Source organism: Vanellus vanellus, assembly GCF_965231255.1.
Source record: "Vanellus vanellus genome assembly, contig: HAP1_SCAFFOLD_53, whole genome shotgun sequence".
Classification (NCBI taxonomy): Eukaryota; Metazoa; Chordata; class Aves; order Charadriiformes; family Charadriidae; genus Vanellus; species Vanellus vanellus.
In genome coordinates this window covers 1017497-1037882 of record NW_028128477.1, presented here as the reverse complement: position 1 = coordinate 1037882, position 20386 = coordinate 1017497, and the positions used below count along the sequence as shown (strand labels likewise).

The following is a 20386-nucleotide window of genomic DNA, read 5'->3' as shown; positions in this document are numbered from 1 at the left end:
GCACCGTTTCCAGGACTGCCCTCTTGCCCAGCTCAGAGAGGTTCTTCTTCCCTCCACAGAGGGACATTGAAAGACGAGGTGTGAAGACCATGTTTGCGTTGTGCAGAGGAGACAGAAGTATACACATTGCATGTGGGTGGTAAGATGAACCCAAGTGAGCACAAACGCCATCAGCTGTTCTTAGGGGTGCCATGAAGGACTGTGGGACAGAAGGTGTCTTGAGGTCACTTCACCTGGAGAGTAAGGTCCCCTGGGAAACCCCCATAATGAAGCACTGGAATTTGCATCCTTGAACTGAGGTACCCCTGTTCATTTTTCACGATTTGGGGCATCTCAGATGAGTGAAGAGCAGGAGGACACACCACAGGGCTGAGGTGCCGGCCAGCCTCTGGCACTGGCAACAGGAGGCCAGGGAGACACTACGACTGCTGCAATGCTCTGCCTCTGCCTGTGGAAGGGAAGGACTCGTGTCTCTAAACACCCCTGTGTGTACGAGGAGTGTATGAGGCCAAATGAGGTGGGGACACCTCACAGCCCTGACATTTGTGTGACTGACTTCAGGAACAACCCCCACTATCCCAGTGAGGTTCATCTCACCTGCCTTGGACAGGCTCATTACCAATTCCTCTGTCTGCTATGTTATCCCTCCTTGGCTTTCTGGCCAAGAAAGGGGAGGGGGACAATCAAACCTCCTTGATGCAGTTTCCCCTCCTGCAAATGGGGAACATCACCAACACTTGACAAATCTCTTCATCCTCTTTCATGACTTGCCCTGTATCTTCTTGTATTAAAAGGCTGCCAGGCTCTTCCTTGTTGTGCATGATGGGAGGAGGAAGGCCAATGGGCATCAGCTGAAAAACATGAAGAAAATCTTTCTCCCCATCAAGATAGTCAAGCACTGGAGGAGATCTCTCAGAGAGCTTATGTCATCTCTATATTTCATGGAAACATAGAATGGTTTAGGTTGGAGGGGAATTTAAAAACCATCTACTTCCAACCCTACTGCCATAGGCAGGGACACTTCCCACTAGACCAGCTTGCTCAAAGCCCCATCCAGCCTGGCCTTGAACACCTCCAGGGACGGGGCATCCACCACTTCCCTGGGCAACATGTTCCAGTGTCTCACCACCCTTGGAGTAATGAATTTGTTCTTAATATCTAATCTCAATCTCCCCTCTTTCAGTTTCAAACCATTACCCCTCATCCTATCGCTACACTCCCTGAAAACAGTGCCTCCCCAGCTCTCCTGTAGGCCCCCTTTAGGTACTGGAAGGCCACAATAAGGTCTCCCCAGAGCCTTCTCTTCTCCAGGCTGAACAACCCCAACTCTCTCAGCCTGTCTTCAGAGGAGAGATGCTCCAGCCCTCTAATCATCTTTGTGAGCCTCCTCTGGACTCACTCCAACAGGTCCATGTCCTTTTTCTGTTGGAGGCTCCAGAGCTGGATGCAGTACTCCAGGTGGAGTCTCACAAGAGCAGAGGGGAAGAATCACCACCCTCGACCTGCTGGCCATGCTGCTTTTAATGAAGCTCAGGATGTGCTTGGCTTTCTGGGATGCAGGCACTCATTTCTGGCTCATGTTGAGCTTCTCATCCACCAACACCTCCAAGTCCTTCTCCTCAGGGCTTCTCTCTATCCATTCTGCACCCAGCCTGTATTTGTGCTTTGGTTGATTTCCTCTTGCAACTCTAAACTTCAAACATTTTTGGTGTTGTTATTCTCTTTGCTTGGTTTTGTCTTGCTTTAATAAGTGATTTCTCAGCGATTTTGTGTGCTGCCTCTGTTTGCAAAGGCAAGTGATCATAAAATTGGGGTGGGATGCAGTGGCAGGGACACGGGAGCGTGGTGCCAGTGTAGGTGCCTGGGACCCTCTGCCCAGCTCCAGCTGCAGCTTCCCAGGGGCTCTGGTCTCCAGCAGCTCCTCTGGGACAGCGGCCAGGCCCAGGCAGGTGCTTCGGAGACACAGGGCCCTCTGGAGGAACCACTGGGTACTGATGGTCAGACAGCGGAGCGCTGCCTGGAAGCCTGAGACATTTTGACATGTGTATGAGCACGACCTCATCAGCTAAAACAAGAGAATACTTTTAATAAACATTCAGTCTTCTCCCATGAGATGTAGATGAGGAATTTTCAGGATGTCCGCTGACAGCAAGACGAGAGCTACTGACCTTTCCCTCTCTTTGCATTGTCAGGACTCTCTCTCTCAGCCTCTGAATTTAATCTCCCTCACCTTTCACGTATTTCCACCTATCCTAAAGGAAGTGACCATGTCTGAAGGCACCTTTCCAGCAGTGCACGTGCACAGAAGCACTTGTGATTGCTCTCTACATTTCCCTTTCCCTTCCTCTTTCATCATTAGGAACACCTCTCAACAATCCCACTGCTGCTTTGAGTTTCAGGCAGTTAAAATTTGTCTTTCAGTAGTCTGTTGAATTCTGGGTTTAGGACATCTCTTCATTTGTTCTTATTTCCGTAAGAACAGGTTCAACAAGACTTCAGGTTCAACAAGGTTTCAGGTTCAACAAGGCCAAGTTCCGGGTCCTGCCCTTGGGCCACCACAACCCCATGGACACTAAAGGCTTGGGGCAGAGGGGTTGGAAAGATGCCCGGCAGAAAAGCACCGGCAGATATGAGCCGGCAGTGTGCCCAGGTGGCCAAGAAGGCCAACATCATCCTGGCTTGTATTAGGAATAGTGTGGCCAGCAGGACTAGGGAACTGACCATCCCCCTGTACCGGGCACTGGTGAGGCCCCACCTCGAGTACTGTGTTCAGTTTTGGGCCCCTCACTACAAGAAGGACATTGAGGTGTTGGAGCGTGTCCAGAGAAAGTCAACGAAGCTGGTGAGGGGTCTGGAGGACAAGTCTTGTGGGGAGCGGCTGAGGGAACTGGGGTTGTTTAGCCTGGAGAAGAGGAGGCTGAGGGGAGACCTTATTGCTCTCTACAGTTCCCTGAAAGGAGCTTGTAGAGAGGTGGGGGCTGACCTCTTCTCCCTAGTGACAAGTGATAGGATGAGAGGAAATGGGTTCAAGTTATGCCAGGCAAGGTTTAGATTGGATATTAGGAATTTTTGTTTCACTGAAAGGGTTATCAAGCATTGGAATAGGCTGCCCAGGGAGGTGATGGATTTGCCATGCCTGGAGGTGTTTAAAAAAAGGGTAGATGTGGTACTTGGGGACATGGTTTAGAAGTGGTTCTGCCAGGGTAGGTTAATGGTTGGATTTCATGATCCTAAACGTGCCTTCCAGCCTCAACAATTCTATGATTCTATGATTCTATTCTATGAAATCCATGCTGATGTTTCTTGGACATGTTCTTCTGTTATCGGTGCCCAGAAATGTCACCAAGGAGGGCTCTGACTGATGGCACAACACTCCTCACCAAAGTGAGCTTGTACAGCCAGTGGCTCCCTGGGTTGCACATTTGGACTCTTTCAAAGACAGGTGCTACACTTGCTTGTCCTCTTTCACCAGAGACCTCTGCAATCCCATGACCTTTCAAAAGGGATATTCCAAAGAAATATTGATCTTCCCCTGTAACCTCATTACCACTCTTCTCCCTGGTACACACTGTGTGTACTTTCTCTAATCTTTCAGATGCTTACCCTTCTCCTGAGACAATGTTCATTTCTAAAGTCATCTTTGCAGATGCAGACTCTCTGGGCAAAGGCCCTTTCCTTTCTTCGCCAGTTTTCTCCTCCCCTTACTCTTTCTTCACTCAGATACCTCTCACCTGTGCTGCTGCTGTGACTTTCAAGGAGTTCAAAGCTTGCCTGTCTTTCAACAATCTAATTGTCTCCTCAGCCAACTCCTTAATTGTGTTTATATCTGTCTTGTCTATCTACCTTCCTAAACTCTTTCTCATAAGAACTCCCTTGTAGAAAGGCAGCCTCATTAGAGGTAGCTTGTCCTGAGCGTGTGATTGCGGACTGTGTGTTATTGTTTAGGAAATCTGATTATGCTTTACTTTTCTTGTCTTACAAACAGGAAAAGTTCTCCTGCGCCTGGGTGCAGCCAGGGCTCTGAGGAGCGCAGGTGGGAGATGGGGCAGTGGAGCTGTGACATCCAGCTGCAGACTTCAGTGGAGAAGTCTGATGCAAGGACCAGGGGTGTCAGTCCCAGGTGGCCAATGTCAGAAATGGGGAGGGTGGGGAGGTGAGGAGCAAAGCTGTCCTACAGTGTCAGACCTCCAGGTACTGCTTCTCCTCCCTGTCCAGACCCCCTGAAGGGACAGCCTGTATCCAGAACAATCAGAGAATTCTTCTATCCTAATCATAAGTGATAATCAGGAGTAATACATTATATCCTTTAAAATGAAAAAGACATTTTTCTTAGGTGCACTTTGAAATCTCCTCCTTAACTACACTCTGAAACCTCTCTAATTGGCTGTACAAGTCTTGACGATTTGAAGAAAATTACAAGAACGATGAACACCTTGTTAGGGCTTTCTGTCTTTTAATGAGCCCCACGGTGTATTTGGTGCTGAGTCCATGAGCCTCAGGCACTGAGAGAAGATTGAACAAAGTGCTCCAGAAGTCCAAGTCAGAAGCAAAGTACCTTGAAGCCTTGATTGGCCCCACTGAGGGTCGTTACTGCCAAAGCCTCCCCAGGGACTCGTTAGAGGAGATAACTGGAGGCTGTGGTTGCAGGTAGGCAAAGGCACTGTGCAGGTGGCTGTAACGCTGAGGAACCCCTTGGTTTGGTTGATGCAGCAGAAAGGCCAAACCTTGACCCTCAGGCCCTGGGAAGATAAGTCCTGCCCACTGATGGCTCAGGGCTCTTCCTGGTGGCCGTGGGGTGTGAGGGTGAGCGAGGCTGAGTGTAGGAAAATTCTGTGACAACTCCTGCCCTCCCAAAAAGGGGCAAGGACAGAACAAAATCCAGAGTCCCAAAAGAATCATAGAATCATTGAGAATTGCAAAAGACCTTTAAGATCATAGAGTCCAACTGTAAACCTAACACTGCCAAGTCCACCACTAAACCATGTCCCTGTGTGCCACATCTGCACATCCATTAAATACCTCCAGGGATGGTGACTCAACCACTTCCCTGGGCCGCCTGTTCCAGTGCTCGAAAGCCCTTTAGCTGAAGAAATTTTTCCTAATACGCAATGTAAATCTCCCCTGGAGAAACTTGAGGCTATTTCCTCAAGTCCTCTCTCTCATTACTTGGGAGAAGAGACCAACCCCCACCATGCTACAACGTCCTTTCAGGGAACTGTAGAGAGCGAGAAAGTCTCCCCTCAGCCTCATCTTCTCCAGGCTAAACAACCCCAGTTCCCTCAGCCGCTCCTCACAAGACTTGGCCTCCAGACCCCTCACCAGCTTCGTTGCCCTTCTGTGGACACGCTTCAAGACCTCAATGTCTTCCTTGTAGTGAGGGGCCCAAAACTGAACACAGTACTCGAGGTGGGGCCTCACCAATGCAGAGTACAGGGGGACGATCACTTTCCTAGTCCTGCTCACCACACTCTTACTGGTACAAGCCCGGATGCTGTGGGCCTTCATGGCCTCCTGGGCACACTGCCAGCACATATTCAGCCACCAACACCCCCAGGTCCTTTTCTGCTGGGCATCTTTCCAGCCACTCTGCCCCAAGCATGTAGCGCTGCGTGAGGTTGTTGTGACCCAAGGGCAGGACCCGGCTCTTGGCCTTGTTGAACCCCACACCATTTGCCTCGGCCCATGGATCCAGCTTGTCCAGATCCCTCTGCAGAGCCTTCCAACACTCAGGCAGATCAACACTCCCACCTTAATTGGTGTCATCTGCAAACTTACTGAGGGGGCACTCCACCCCCTTGTCTAGATCGTTGATAAAGATATTAAAGACAACCGGTCCCAGTACTGAGCCCCGGGGAACGTCACTTGTGACCGGCCGCCAAATGCATTGAACTCCATTCAGCACCACTCTTTGGTCCCGGCCGTCCAGCCAGTGTTTTACCCAGCAGAGTGTACACCTGTCCAGGCAATGAGCAGCCAGTTTCTCCAGGAGGATGCTGTGGGAAAACGTGTCAAAGGCTTTAATGAAGCGCAGGTAAACAACATCCACAGCTTTTTCCTCATCCACTAAGCCGGTCACCTTGTCATAGAAGGAGGTCAGGTTTCTCAGGCAGGACTTGCCTTTCATAAACTCATGCTGGCTGGGTCTGATCGCCTGGTTGTCCTGTATGTGCTGCATGATGGAACTCAGGATGATCTCCTCCGTAACGTTCCCCAGCACCGAGGTCGGACTGATAGGCCTGTAATTCCCCAGGTCCTCCTTCTGGTCATTCTTGTAGATGGGCGCCACGTTTGTTATCTTCCAGTCAACTGGAACCACCCCAGTTAGCCAGGAATGCTGATAGATGATGGAAAATGGCTTGCTGAGCACTCCTGCCAGTTCCCTCAGTACCCTTGGGTGGATCTCAAGCGGCGCCATAGACTTGTGTATTTCTAAGTGATGTAGCAGGTTCCTCACCATTTCCCCTTGGATTGTGGGGGCTTCATTCTGCTCCCCAACCCTGTCTTCCAGCTCAGGGGGCTGGGTACCCAGAGAGCAACTGGTCTTACTCTTAAAGACTGAGGCAAAGAAGGCATTAAGTATGTCAGCCTTTTCCTCATCCCTGGTCACCGTCTTTCCCTCCACATCCAATAAAGGATGGAGATTCTTCTTGGCCCTCCTGTTGTTGATGGTGTATTCACAGAAACAGTTTTTTAATTGTCTTTTATGGCATGGCCAGATTAATTTCTAGTTGGGCTTTAGTCCTTCTAATTTTCTCCCTTCATAACCTCATGACATCCTTACAGTCCAACCGAGTTGCCTGCCACTTCTTCCAACTGTCATAAACTCCTTTTTTCCCCTCAGTTCCAGCCAAAGCTCTCTGTTCAGCCAGGTCTTCGGCTGAAGACGGCTCGTCTTTCGGCACATGGTGACAGCCTGCTCCCGTGCCTTTAAAAGTTCCTTCTTGATGAATGTCCAGCCTTCCTGGACTCCTTTGCCCTTCAGGACTTCCTCCCAAGGGACTCTGTTAACCAGACCCCTAAACAGGCCAAAGCCCGCCCTCCGGAAGTCCCAGGTGGCAGTTCTGTTGACCCCCCTAATGACTTCACCAAGAATTGAAAATTCTGTCATTTCATGATCACTATGCCCAAGAAGGCCTCCAATCCTCACACCCCCCACAAGCCCTTCTCTGTTGGCAAACAACAGGCCCAGTGGGGTGCTTCCCTCCTCTGCTCCCTCCCCACCTGTGTCAGGAAGTTATCCTCAACACACTCCAGGAACCTCCTGGGCTGTTTCCTCTCCACTGTATTGCATTTCCAGCAGACATCCAGTAAGTTGAAGTCCCCCACGAGGACAAGGGCTGGCTATCGTGACACTTGTCCCAGCTGCTTTTAGAATATTTCATCTGTCTCTTCATCCTGGTTGGGTGGTCTATAACAGACTCCCACCATGATATCTGCCTTGTCGGCCTTTATTTAACACCTCCCAGCACAGACTGGGCCCTTTCAAGTCCAAAATGGGGCCCTTTGAACCAAGCCCAAGAAGACTGGGCCCCGTCCCTGTACAAACTGGATCCCCAATCCCACCCCAGTACAGACTGAGCCTTCTCCCAGTATAAACTGCATCCCTTTAACCCCTCCCATGACAGACTGGGCCCCTGTCCCACTAGAAAGTGGATCTCCTCAACCCCTCCCAGAAGAGACTGGGCCCTGACGCAGTATGAAGTGGATCCCCTCAACCTCTGCCAGTACTGATGGGGCCCTCTCCTAGTACAAACTGGATCACTCAATCCCCTCTTAGTAAAAACTAGTTCCTGTCCCAGTACAAACTCCACCACCTCATCCCCTCCACACAGAAACTGGGTCAGGTGCCAGTACGAATTGGATCCCATGGCCCCCTCCCTGTAACCACTGGGCTCCATTCCATTAGAAACTTTACCTCTTTAAACCCTCCCGGTATACACTGCGCCCTTCCCAGTACACACCAAATCCCTTAACCCCTCCCACTACAGACTGGTCCCTGTGGCAGTACGAACTAGATGCTGTGGTCCCCTCCCAGTACAGACTGGGTTCCCTCCTGGTACAAACTGGATCTCTTGCTCCCCTCCCAGTACAGAACAGACTGTCAACAAATAGAGATTACTCCATTTAACCCCTTCGAGTACAGACTGGGTCAATGCCGAGTCCAAAATGGACTCCCTGGTCCCCACCCACTACCATCTGGCCACCTCCAATACAATCTGGATCCTCTAACTTATGCCAGGACAGACTGGGCCCTGTCCCTTTATAAACTGCATCCCCTGATTCCCTCCCAGTACAGAAGGGGCCTTGTCCCAGTATGAAGAGAATCCCTTTAATTCCTCCCAGCGGAGAAAGAGCCTCTTCCTAGTCCAAAGTGGATCCCAGCCCAGATCCCAGTGCAGACTGCTCTGTGTACCAGTACAAAATGGATCGCTTTAACACTGCCCTGTACAGACTGGGCCTCATCTCAGTAAAGACTGGATCTCCCAGTTTCCTCCCAGTACAGACTGGGCCCTCTCCACGTAGAAACGGGATCCTCTGAGCCAATCCCAGCAGAGTCTGGGCCTCGTCTCAGTACAAACAGTCTGGGCCCTGCCCCAGTACAAACTTTATGCCTTTAGACCCTCCCAGGGTACACTGGGCCACCCTCCCAGTCCACACTGGAGCCCCTGGCCCCTTCCCACTACAGTCTGGGCTCTGTCACAGTACAAACTGGATTGCTTTAACCCCTGCCAGTACCAACTTGGCCCCTCCCCCTACAAACTAGTCCTCTTTCACCCCTCCAAGTACAGGCTGAGCACGCTCCCAGTATAAACTGCATCCTCTCATCCCCTCCCAGTACGACTGGGCACTGTGCCATTTCAAACTGGATTTCATTAAACCCTTCCAGTACAGACTTGGTCCCCTCCCAGTAAAAACGAGCTCTGTTTCGAATCATGGAATGGTTTGGGTTGGAAGGGACCATTAAAGGTCATCTAGTGCAACCCCCCTGCCATGAGCAGGGACACCTTCAACTGGATGAGCTGTCTCCAAGCCTCGGCCAACCTGGCCTGGAATGTTTCCAGGGATGGGGCATCTCCTGTCTCTCTGGGCAACCTGGGCCGGTGTCTCACCATCCTCATTGTTAAAAGGTTCTTTATATCGAGTGTAAATTTCCCCCCTTTTAGTTTAAAGCCCTCACCCTTTGTCCTATCGCAACAGGCCCTGCTAAAAACTCTGTCCCCAGCTCTCCTGTAGGCCCCCTTTAGGTACTGGAAGGCCAAAATAAGGTCTCCCCAGAGCCTTCTCTTCTCCAGGCTGAACAACCCCAACTCTCTCAGCCTTTCCTCACAGCAGAGGTGCTCCAGCCCTCGGAGCATCTTTGTGGCCTCCTCTGGACTGTAATAAGTAATTTGGCAAAAATTTTGCTTCAGCTAAAAATGAATGTGTGCTCGCTATGGCTTCAACTAAGATGGGTGTGTGCTTGCTATGCGTTTGGAAAAGGGATAGTTTTAAATAGGATATCAGACGAAAGCAACAGTTAGAACTACCGAAAATTTGCAGAACAAAGGGTGGTGTAGTTAGCTAAGATAACCACAGAAGTGTAAGGAGTGAAGAAGCCACAAGAAGGACATGGTGATAAAGACTTTGGCCCTCCCTCCATGGACTATCAGGAAGACCCCGGAGGAAGCATGCCGCCTGGGAGGGGGGCATGTTGCATTCCCAGAACTCATTGACTATGTATTTGGGGGTGGGTTGCATTCCCAGAACTCATTGTTTATGTATTTGGGGGTGGGTCGCATTCCAAAAACTCATTGATTATGCAAACCATGTTCCAAGAAGAAACATGAATAATTATAAGGAATACGAAATAAAAACAAGCGGTTGTAAAGGGAAAAATGAGGCACAGGAGGAGAAACCCCCTGTGTAACTCCCAGCGCTGTAATAAATATTCTTTGCTCCACCGAATTTGCCCCAGACTAAAATTCAATACAGTGAGCGCGTTTCTCACAGGACCCACTCCAATAGGTCCATGTCTCTCCTGTGCTGAGGGCTCCAGAGCTGGAGCAGCACTGCAGGTGGGGTCTCACCAAAGCAGAGCAGAGGGGCAGAATCCCCTCCCTCGACCTGCTGGTAATGCTTCTTTTGATGCAGCCCAGGATACTGTTGGCTTTCTGGTCTGAGAGCGCACATTGCCAGCTCATGTCCAGCTTTTCATCCCCCAGTATACCCAAGTCCTTCTCGGCGGGGCTGTTCTCCATCCCTTCATCCCCCAGGTTGTACTGATATCAGGGATTGCCCTGACCCAGGTGCAGGACCCTTCACTTGGCCATGGTGAACCTCATACTGTTCATATGGGCTCACTTCTTGAGCCTGTCCAGGTCCCTCTGGATGACATCCTGTCCCCTGGGAGTGTCAACCGCACCACTCAGCGTGGTGTCATCAGCATACTTGCTGATGGTGCACTCGATCCCACTGCTTATGTCACTGATGAAGATATTGAACAGTACTGGTCCCAGTACAGACCGCTGAGGTTCACTGCTTGTCACCAGTCTCCATCTGGATGTGAGACCGTTGATCACTACTGGATGGGACCATCCAACCAGTTCCTCATCCACCGAACGATCCACCCTTCAAATCCATGTCTCTCCAGTTTCACAGAATCACAGAGTGGTCAGGGTTGGAAGGGACTTCTGGAGATCATCTAGTCCAAGCCCCCTCCTAGAGCAGGGTCACCTACAGCAGGTTGCACAGGATAGCATCCAGGCGAGTTTGGAATGTCTCCAGAGTGGGAGATTCCCCCTCCTCTCTGGGCAGCCTGTGACAGTGCTCTGCCACCCTCAAAGGAAAGAAGTTCCTCCTCATGTTAAGATGGAACTTCCTACGTTCATGTTTGTGCCCGTTACCTTTTGTCCTGTCACTGGGCACCACTGAGAAAAGACTGTTCCCATCCCCCTGGCACCCTCCCTTTAAGTATATATAAGCATAGATAGGGTCCCCCCTCAGTCTCCTTTTCTCCAGACTAAAAAGCCCCAAGTCCCTCAGCCTTTCCTCATAAGAGAGATGTTCCAATCCCCTCATCATCTTCGTAGCTCTTTGCTGGACCCTCTCCAGCAGTTCCCTGTCCTTCTTGAACTGGGGAGCCCAGATCTGGACACAGTACTCCAGATGAGGTCTCACCAGGGCAGAGTAGAGGGGGAGGATGACCTCCCTCGACCTGCCGGCACACTCTGCTTGATGCACCCCAGGATGCCATTGGCCTTCTCGGCCACCAAGACACATTGCTGGCTCATGGGCATCCTGTAGTCCACTGGGACATGCTGCTGCATGTTCCCCCAAAATCTTCCTTTCTTCCAGCTGGACAAGCCCAGCTTTTTCAGCTTCTTCTCACAGCACAAGTGCTCCAACCCTGACCACCTTGGTGGCCCTCCACTGAACGGGCTCCAGTTTACCAGTGTCTCTCAGGCATTGCAGGGGTCAGAACCTGGGGGAGTATTCTGGATCTGTTCTCAAATGTGCTGAGCCCAGGGCGATAATCACTCCCACTGGCTGTGCTCCTGTTCCTACCACCCAGGATGCTTTTGGCCTTTGCTGATGGCTCTATATTTTGCCTAATGAAACCAAATGACCACCAGAGCCTTTCCTGCAGTGCTGATACCAACCTAGGCAGTCCCTGCCCTCTGTCACTTCAGGCCCTTAGTCAACCTCAGGGAAAGAACTTTAGATCTGTCCTTGTTGGATAACATGATGTTACTGGTGGCCTGTCCTTGTCTAGGTCCCTTGGGATGGCAACCCTGCCCTCTAATATAGTGTCTGCTCTCCTCATTGAGGTGTCATCTACAAATGCTATAAAAAAAGCATTTTCTCATCTCCTTTGGGTAATTAAAAGCCCTTGAAACATGGTGGAATCCGACTAGATACATCCCTCTGGGCAGAACACTATGCATTCACCAAGTTCCTCCAAGCCCGACTATTCATCTCAGTTATTACCCATCTACTTATCCACCCAATCAGACCATAATGTCCTAACTGGACACAAGAATACTGTGGGGAATGAGGCTGATAGCATAGTGTTCGGCGCAGAGTCTAGTTGGAGGCCTGTAAGTAGCAGTGCTCCCCAGGGGTCAGTACTGGCCCGTCTTGTTCAACATGTTAATCAACGTCCTGGATGAGGGCACAGAGTGTACCCTCAGCAAGTTTGATGACATCTGTTGGAAGGGTAACACAGCAGGGCATAGGCAGTCCAGGAGGTTCTTGGATTGTATTGACGACAACTTCTTTCTCCCAGTGGTAGAAGAGCAAAGAAGGAGAGGATCTCTGCTGGACCTTGTCCTTACAACAAGGAAGGGTTGGTAGGCAGTGTCTCAAGCTCAAGGGCAGCCTGGGCTGCCATAACCATGAAATGATCGAATTTGAGATGCCCAAGGCAGCGAGGAAGATGCGCAGCAAGCTGACCACCCTGGTCTTTAGCAGAGCTGACTGTGTCTTCTTGAAGAATCTGCTTGGTATAGTGCCATGGGATGAAGCGCTGGAGGGAAGAAGGGCCCAAGTAAGCCAGTTAATATTCAAGGTTCACCTCCTCCAAGCTTAGGAGTCATGCATCCCTACAAAGAAGAAGGCAGGCAGAAAAGCCAGGAGGCCTGCATGGATGAACAAGGAGCTCCTGGACATGCTCAGAAGTGAAAAGGAGGCCTATAGGGGGTGGAAACAGGGGTGGGAAGCCTGGGAGGAATACAGAGAAATTGTTCAAGCAGCCAGCGATCGGGTTAGGCAAGCTAATGCCCAGATTGAACTAAATCTGGCCAGGGGCATCAAGACAAACAAAAATCCTTCTTTAAGTATGTCAGCGAGAAAAGAAAGACTAGGGAAGATGTGGGCCCTCTCCGGAAGGAAATGCAAGAACTGGTCACCTGGGACAGAGACAAAGCTGAGGTCCTCAGTGACTTACTTGCCTCAGTCTTCACTGGCAAAGACTGCAGCCACACTACCCATGATGCATAAGGCAAAGGCAAGGAGTGGGAAAATGAAGAACTGCCCACTGTAGGTGAAGATCAAATACAAGACCACCTGAGGAACCTGAAGGTGCACAAGTCCACGGGACCTGATGAGACACATCCACGGGTCTTGAGGGAACTGGCAGATGAAGTTGCTAAGCCACTGTCCCTCATATTTGAGAAGTCATGGCACTCTGGTGAGGTTCCCGCTGACTGGAAAAATGGGAAAAATAACCCCTATTTTCAAAAAGGAAAACAATGAAAACCCAGGGAACTACAGGCCAGTCAGTCTCACCCCTGTGCCTGGACCGATCATGGAGCAGAGCCTCCTGGAAACTCTGCTGAGACAGATGGAAAATAAGGATGTGATTGGTAGCAACTAAGATGGCTTCAGCCAGGGCAAGTCATGCCTGACAAATTTGGAGGCCTTCTACGAAAGGCCTTACAGCGGCAGTGGACAAGGGAAGAGCAACTGATGTCATCTACCTGGACTTATGCAAAGTGTTTGACACTGTCCCACACAATATCCTGGTCTCTAAATTGGAGACACATGGATTCGATAGATGGACCACTCAGTAGATAAAGAATTGGCTGGACGGTCGCACTCAAAGTGTTGTGGTCAATTGCTCCATGTCCAAATGGAGAGCAGTGATGAGTGGCATTCCTCAAGTGCTGTACAACATCTTTGTCAGCGGCACGGAGAGGGGGATCGAGTGCACCCTCAGCAAGTTTGCTGATGAAACCAAGCTGTTTGGCGAGGTTGACATGCTGGAGGGGAGGGATGCCATCCAGAGGGACCTGGACAGGCTGGAGAGGTGGGCCCAAGACAACCTCATGCAGTTCAACAAGGCCAAGTGCAAGGTCCTACATCTGGGTTGGGGCAATCCCAAGCACAAATACAGGCTCGGCGGGGAATGGCCGAAGAGCAGCCCTGAGGAGAAGGACCTGGGTGTGCTGATTGACGAGAAGCTCAACATGAGCCAGCAATGTGAGACTGCAGCCCAGAAGGCCAACCAGATCCTGGTGTCCATAAAAAGCAGCATGGCCAGCAGGTCAAGGGAGGTGATTCTGTCCCTCTACTCTGCCTTCATGAGACCACGCCTGGAATATTGCATCCAGCTCTGATACCCTCAACATAAGAAGAACATGGATGTGTTAGAGCAGGTTCAGAGGAGGCCCTGAAGATGATCAACGGTCTGGAGCAGCTCTCCTATGAGGACAGGCCAAGAGAGTTGGGGTTGTTCAGCCTGGAGAAGAGCAGGCTCCGGGGAGACCTTATAGCCCGTTCCAGTACCTAAAGGGTGCCTACAGGGGAGCTGAGGAAGGACTTTATACTAGGGCATGTACTGATAGGATGAGGGGGAATGGCTTTTAACTGGAAGTGGGTGGATTTAGGTTAAATATTAGGAAGAAATTTTTGACTTTAAGGGTGGTAAGGCACTGGCGGAGGTTGCCCAGAGAAGTTGTTGAGGTCCCATCCCTGTAGGTGTTTAAGGCCAGGCTGGATGGGGCTTTGAGCAAATTGGTCTAGTGGGAGGTGTCCCTGCCTATGGCTGGGGGGTTGGAACTTGATGATCTTCAAGGCCCCTTCCAACCTAAAGCATTCTATAAAACAAGAAGTGCTTTTTTAAGTACATTAATAGCAAGAGGAGGTCTAAAGAAAATGTTGGACTGATAGTTGTTGAAGGTGGTCATGTGACTGATAGGGATGAAGGGATGAAGAAAAAGCAGCAGTGTGCAATGCTTTTTTTTGCTTCACTCGTTAATCATGCATCTAGAGCTTGGGCTGCCCGGTCCCCTGAATCGGAGGACCACGAGTGTAGAAACAAAAACTTTCCATTTGTGGGACGGAAATCGTCAGAGAACAGCTATATCAGCTGAACGTTCACAAGTCCATGGGGCCTGATGGGATTCATCCCAGGGTATTGAAGGAGCTGCTGGATGTGCTGGCAAGACCTCCCACAACTTCTCTGGGCAACCTGTTCCAGTGCCTTACCACTCTCAAAGTGAAAAGTTTCTCCCTAAAAACTAATCTAAATCTACCTTCTTCCAGTGTGAAGCCATTCCCCCTCATCCTATCATGTCCTGCCTAATTAATAAATCAGAGCAGATATGCTGGACCTCAGCCAAGCACCAGAACCACGCTCAGATGTGTAACAAAGAAAGGCAGTACCAAGTGCCCAAGGTCCCATGCAAGGAAAAAGTTTTCTTCAGAGCATGCAGGAGTGGATGGCAGATGGCAATGGAAAGATGAAATGAGGTGACCCGAAGGAGAGCAAACCCTTGTGACCAGAGAGACGCAGGGCTGGACTGTGCAGCCGTGGCAGGAGAGGGCGTTGCTCTCTGGGATGTCTCTGCAGCCCTCCAGAGCCTGTGGTGTAGGGAAGCTGATCTCCAGGAAGGACATGGTGCTTTGGAAAATGTCCTCAGCGATGGACATCCTGTGATCCAAGAACATGGGGTAAATCATTGCTCTGTTCCATGATTGCATCATCAAAGGGATGACTAAAGGCTGTGGGAGAAGCACTGCCTACATCTGCTGGATGGAGATGGAACAGGACTGGCCTCACTGCAGCTGCCTCAAAAAAAGCACTGAATGTCCCAGAGGTTCTCTTGGGGTGTGTTACACGGCTGCTCTGAATGCCGATCGTGTTCCTGCAGGTCTTGTGCTGTCCCTGCTGGCTACATGTGGCTGTGCAGGAGAGCCCTGGCACCTCCCGTAGCACCACAGGGTGTAGGTCACCTTCCAATGGAGCAGCTGCCCTGAATGAGGTTGGGCACTGTAGGGGTGTCTGTGAGAAACGGGCCATGGGTGCCAAAGGAGATGGGGTAAAGACAGCTGGTGGAGGAGAGAGAGTGTCACCACCATGCCCCACCAGCCTCAAAACGATGACTCCAGACACTGCCCTGTCCCTCTTAATATTTCCATCAGATACGAGCATGTGTCTTAGACCACCTCTGGCACCTCATGTGTCACCTGTGCTTTGCATGGGTACAGGAGGTACAGGAGACTCCTGCTTTTCACTGCCTGGGTGTGCTGTCTCCTAGTGGGGCAAGAAGAGGGGATTCTTGGACATAACTCTGTCTCCGAAAGGGGAAATGGCACTGCAGGGAAGAAGTTTCTCTGCCCAGCAGAGGGAGAAAAGATCAGTGATGACTTCAGCTTGTTTCCCAGGTGGTTCCCCTGGAGCCCCAGGGACATCTCTGAGGGAGCCCAGAGGGGACAGAGAGAGTGCCACCGTGGGCTGGTCCTCTGTTGCCAAACTGGGCCGGGCTGCTGGGCCGGAGGGAGCTCCTGGCAAGCGGGCAGCGCTGCAGAGAGACAGCTCTGCCCAGGAGCAGGACTGAGGGCAGTGCCTGCAGGCAGCGAGGGAAGAGAAGAGAAGAGAAGAGAGAGAAGAAGAGAAGAGAAGAGAAGAGAAGAGAAGAGAAGAGAAGAGAAGAGAAGAGAAGAGAAGAGAAGAGAAGAGAAGAGAAGAGAAGAGAAGAGAAGAGAAGAGAAGAGAAGAGAAGAGAAGAGAAGAGAAGAGAAGAGAAGAGAAGAGAAGAGAAGAGAAGAGAAGAGAAGAGAAGAGAAGAGAAGAGAAGAGAAAAGAGAGGGGTAAAGGCAGTCTGGGGTGGGAGGACAGGAGAGAGCTCACCGGGGGACAAACCTTCGCAGCCTTTCACATGGTAAGTCTCTGGCTGTGGGGCAATGCAGATGAGTTCCTGGCAGTGTCTCCTAGAGCTGGCACATGCCATGGCTGATAGGAGCTGTCAGGATGGCTCTCCTGGCTTGTCTGGTGTGGAGCAGAAGGATGTGCTTCAGAGCATGGATGTCCTGCTGCACCTTCAGAGGGACAATGACGGACAGCTGCCTTCTCCCAGGGATGGCTCCGGGGTTTGCAGATCGGTGTGCAGGCAGGGGTGGGCAGGGCTGTCCTTGCCAGCAGGGTCCCTGCACCCCGGGGGCTGTATGCCGGCGCAGGGACTCTGCCGCCTGCCAGGGTCAGCTCTGCGCCTGCCCGGGGAGCTCCCACGGAGGTGCTGTGGGGAGAAGCTGTGGGAGGAAGGAGTGACCCCTGTCAGGGCAGGGTCTTTCTAATTTTGAGAGGGTGCTGCATGGGTCACGGCTGCTCACAGCTGCTGACCACCCCTAGAACATTGGCAGAGGCAGCATTGCAAGGGGAAAGTCAAGGAAGGGGCTACCTTAAAGACAAAGACCTTTCCAGGCTCTGTGCTCGCAGCTTTCTCCTAAGGGAAAGGAGCTGTCACTGTGACACTGAGGGATCAGCAGGTCTGCCACAAACCTCATCAAGTGCCTGCACTCACTCCTCTACCCACAGACAGCGCCAGCATCCCCTTTGCCTGCAGCATCAGGCTGGATCTGCTCCACTCCTCAGGACCCGCACAGAGGGAGCTGGCCCTGGGCAGTGCCCTGCTGCTGGGAGGGGGCTGCAGGGCAGAGCTGAGCACACAGCGGGTGGGATGGGCTCTGGGGCACTGGCAGGGGGAGACCTGGGCACAGAGCAACAGCTCCTGGCAGGGACAGCCCCAGGCAGCAGAGACAGGGGCAAGGGCTGGGGGGAAACTGCCAACACGCCCGGGGGGAGGCTGCCTTCAGCCAGCTCTCCTGGGCTCCTCCATGGAGGTGTCTGCTGGGCGCTGTCTGCTGGGACCTGAGCGCACTCTCTCTTCACATCATCTCCTCTGCGGCACCCCGACTGCTGCTCTGCCGGTCCTGTGGGGCTTGCGAGCTGCCCCCAGCAAGGCACAGCGCTGCCGTCGGGTCCTGGGGAGTGCTGAGCCTTTCCTCGGGGGTGGGCAGTCTCCTCTCAGAGAGCTTTGCTTCTCTCGGGGAGGGGTGGTGTCCTGCTCTCTCCATCACAGCTCCATCTCTGCGCTGGGACAGGGAAGAGATTGCAGATCTGCCCTCTCAACCAGTGCTCCCCTCATCCCATATGAGTTCAGCTGTTTGGTATTTTTTAAAAAGTAGTTTGTGTGTGGAGTCATCTTGAAGGCAGATGAAACAAAAGCAGAGGGCAGATGGGCAAAACCCCGATGGACAGTGCAGCTCTGCTGACTCTGCTTTAAGCCAAAGAGAGCTGAACTCGTCTGTCCCGTCTGAAGAATCGTAACATGATTAGTCATCAAAATGAGGATTTCTACATTCATGAGATGTTATCATGGAAAATAAAAAGCACAGGCAAAAATTTATAAGGACATGCTAACCCTCTGCTCTGCAGCCCACGCTCTGGAGAGCCGTGAGTGCAAATATTGAACTTTTCCATTACAGGTGGATTACATCTGACACCCCTTGTGACGGTTGGAGCTGTCACAGAGCAGCTCCCTTGTACCCACTGCAGCAGAGCAGGGCTGACTCCTCAGCAGCACAGGGGCAGAGGTGCTGCTCCTCACACCACACTCAGCCAGCACCACACAGAGAGAAAAAATGCATTTCAACTGAGGGTGATATCTATGAAAAATGGAGTATATGGGCTCATAGAATTCTGTCCTGATTTTTTCCTGTCTTTTCCTTCCTTTAACAGAGCCCCCATAAAAGAAATATCTAATATCCAACAGCAGCTCCATCACCCACTTCCTCCTCCTGGCATTCACAGACACACGGGAGCTGCAGCTCTTGACCTTCGGGCTCTTCCTGGGCATCTACCTGGCTGCCCTCCTGGGAAACGGCCTCATCATCACCGCCATCACCTGCGACCACCACCTCCACACCCCCATGTACTTCTTCCTCCTCAACCTCTCCCTTTTGGACCTGGGCTGCATCTCCACCACTCTCCCCAAAGCCATGGCCAATTCCCTCTGGAACACCAGGGCCATCTCCTATGGAGGGTGTGCTGTCCAACTCTTTTTCTTTCTCATTTTTATTTCAGCTGAGTATTTTCTCCTCACCATCATGGCCTATGACCGCTACGTTGCCATCTGCCATCCCCTGCACTACGGGACCCTCCTGGGCAGCAGAGCTTGTGTCCGCATGGCAGCAGCTGTCTGGGGCAGTGGGTTTCTCTATGCTGTGCTGCACACGGCCAATACATTTTCACTGCCCCTCTGCCAGGGCAATGCCCTGCACCAGTTCTTCTGTGAAATCCCCCACATCCTCAAGCTCGCCTGCTCACACTCCTACCTCAGGGAAGTTGGGCTGATTGTGGTTAGTGCCTGTTTAGTCTTTGGGTGTTTTGTTTTCATTGTGGTGTCCTATGTGCAGATCCTGAGGGCGGTGCTGAGGATCCCCTCTGAGCAGGGACGGCACAAAGCCTTTTCCACGTGCCTCCCTCACTTGGCCGTGGTCTCCCTGTTTATCAGCACTGCTGTATTTGCTCACCTGAAGCCCACCTCCATCTCCTCCCCACTCCTGGATCTTCTTGTGTCATTTCTGTACTCGGTGGTGCCTCCAGCAGTGAATCCCCTCATCTACAGCATGAGGAACAAGGAAATCAAGAATGCCCTGTACAAATTATTGCAATACAATCTACTCACAATTAATATGGTGCCCATTATCCCACAAGGGTACCCACAGTATTACAGCAAAGACCAGGACTAACTTTTCTTCAATTGTGCATTTTACCTCATTGCTTTTCTTCTTGTTTTGTTGTTTTGTTTTCTTTTTTTTTTCATTCTGTTTTTTTATTATATACCTTTGATGTTACTGTTTTTGTTCTCGTGCTTGTTTTTTTTTTTTCTTTTCCTGGACCCAAAGACCTCATGTGCATAAGAATCACAGAATCACAGAATGGTCAGGGTTGGAAGGGACCTCTGGAGAGCATCTAGTCTAACTCCACTGCCAGAGCAGGGACACCTACAGCAGTGGCACAGGACGGCTTCCAGGCGGGTTTGGAATGTCTCCAGAGTGGGAGACTCCCCCACCTCTCTGGGCAGCCTGTGCCAGTGCTCTGCCACCCTCAAAGGAAAGAAGTTTCTCCTCATGTTAAGATGGAGCTTCCTACGTTCATGTTTGTGCCCGTTACCTTTTGTCCTGTCACTGGGCACCACTGAACAAAGACTGTTCCCATCTCCCTGGCACCCTCCATTTAACTATTTATACGCATTAATAAGATCCCCCCTCAGTCTTCTTTTCTCCACACAAAAAAAGCCCCAAGTCAGCTTTTCCTCATCAGAAAGTTGCTCCAGTCCCCTGATCATCTTTGTAGCCCTTTGCTGGACTGTCTCCAGCAGTTCCCTGTCCTTCTTGAACTGGGGAGCCCAGCACTGGACACAGTACTCCAGATGCGGCCTCACCAGGGCAGAGTAGAGGGGAAGGAAGACCTCCCTCGACCTGCTGGCCACACTCTGCTTGATGCCCCCCAGGATGCCATTGGCCTTCTTGTCCCCAGGGCACATTGCTGGCTCAAGGTCATCCTGTTGTCCACCAGGATTCCCAGGTCCCTTTCCACACAGCTGCTCTCCAGCAGGTCAGC

General features: G+C 51.4%; 1 protein-coding gene across 1 annotated transcript; it reads left to right on the top strand.

Annotated features, from left to right (window-relative positions):
* Nucleotides 1–512: 512 nt before the first annotated feature.
* LOC309684365 (olfactory receptor 14I1-like) lies at nt 513–19512 on the top strand (the record flags this gene model as incomplete). Its single annotated transcript, XM_082500289.1, has 2 exons — nt 513–517; nt 18534–19512. 2 exons carry the CDS (start codon nt 513–515, stop codon nt 19510–19512), a joined length of 984 nt encoding a protein of 327 aa, XP_082356415.1.
* Nucleotides 19513–20386: the final 874 nt, after the last annotated feature.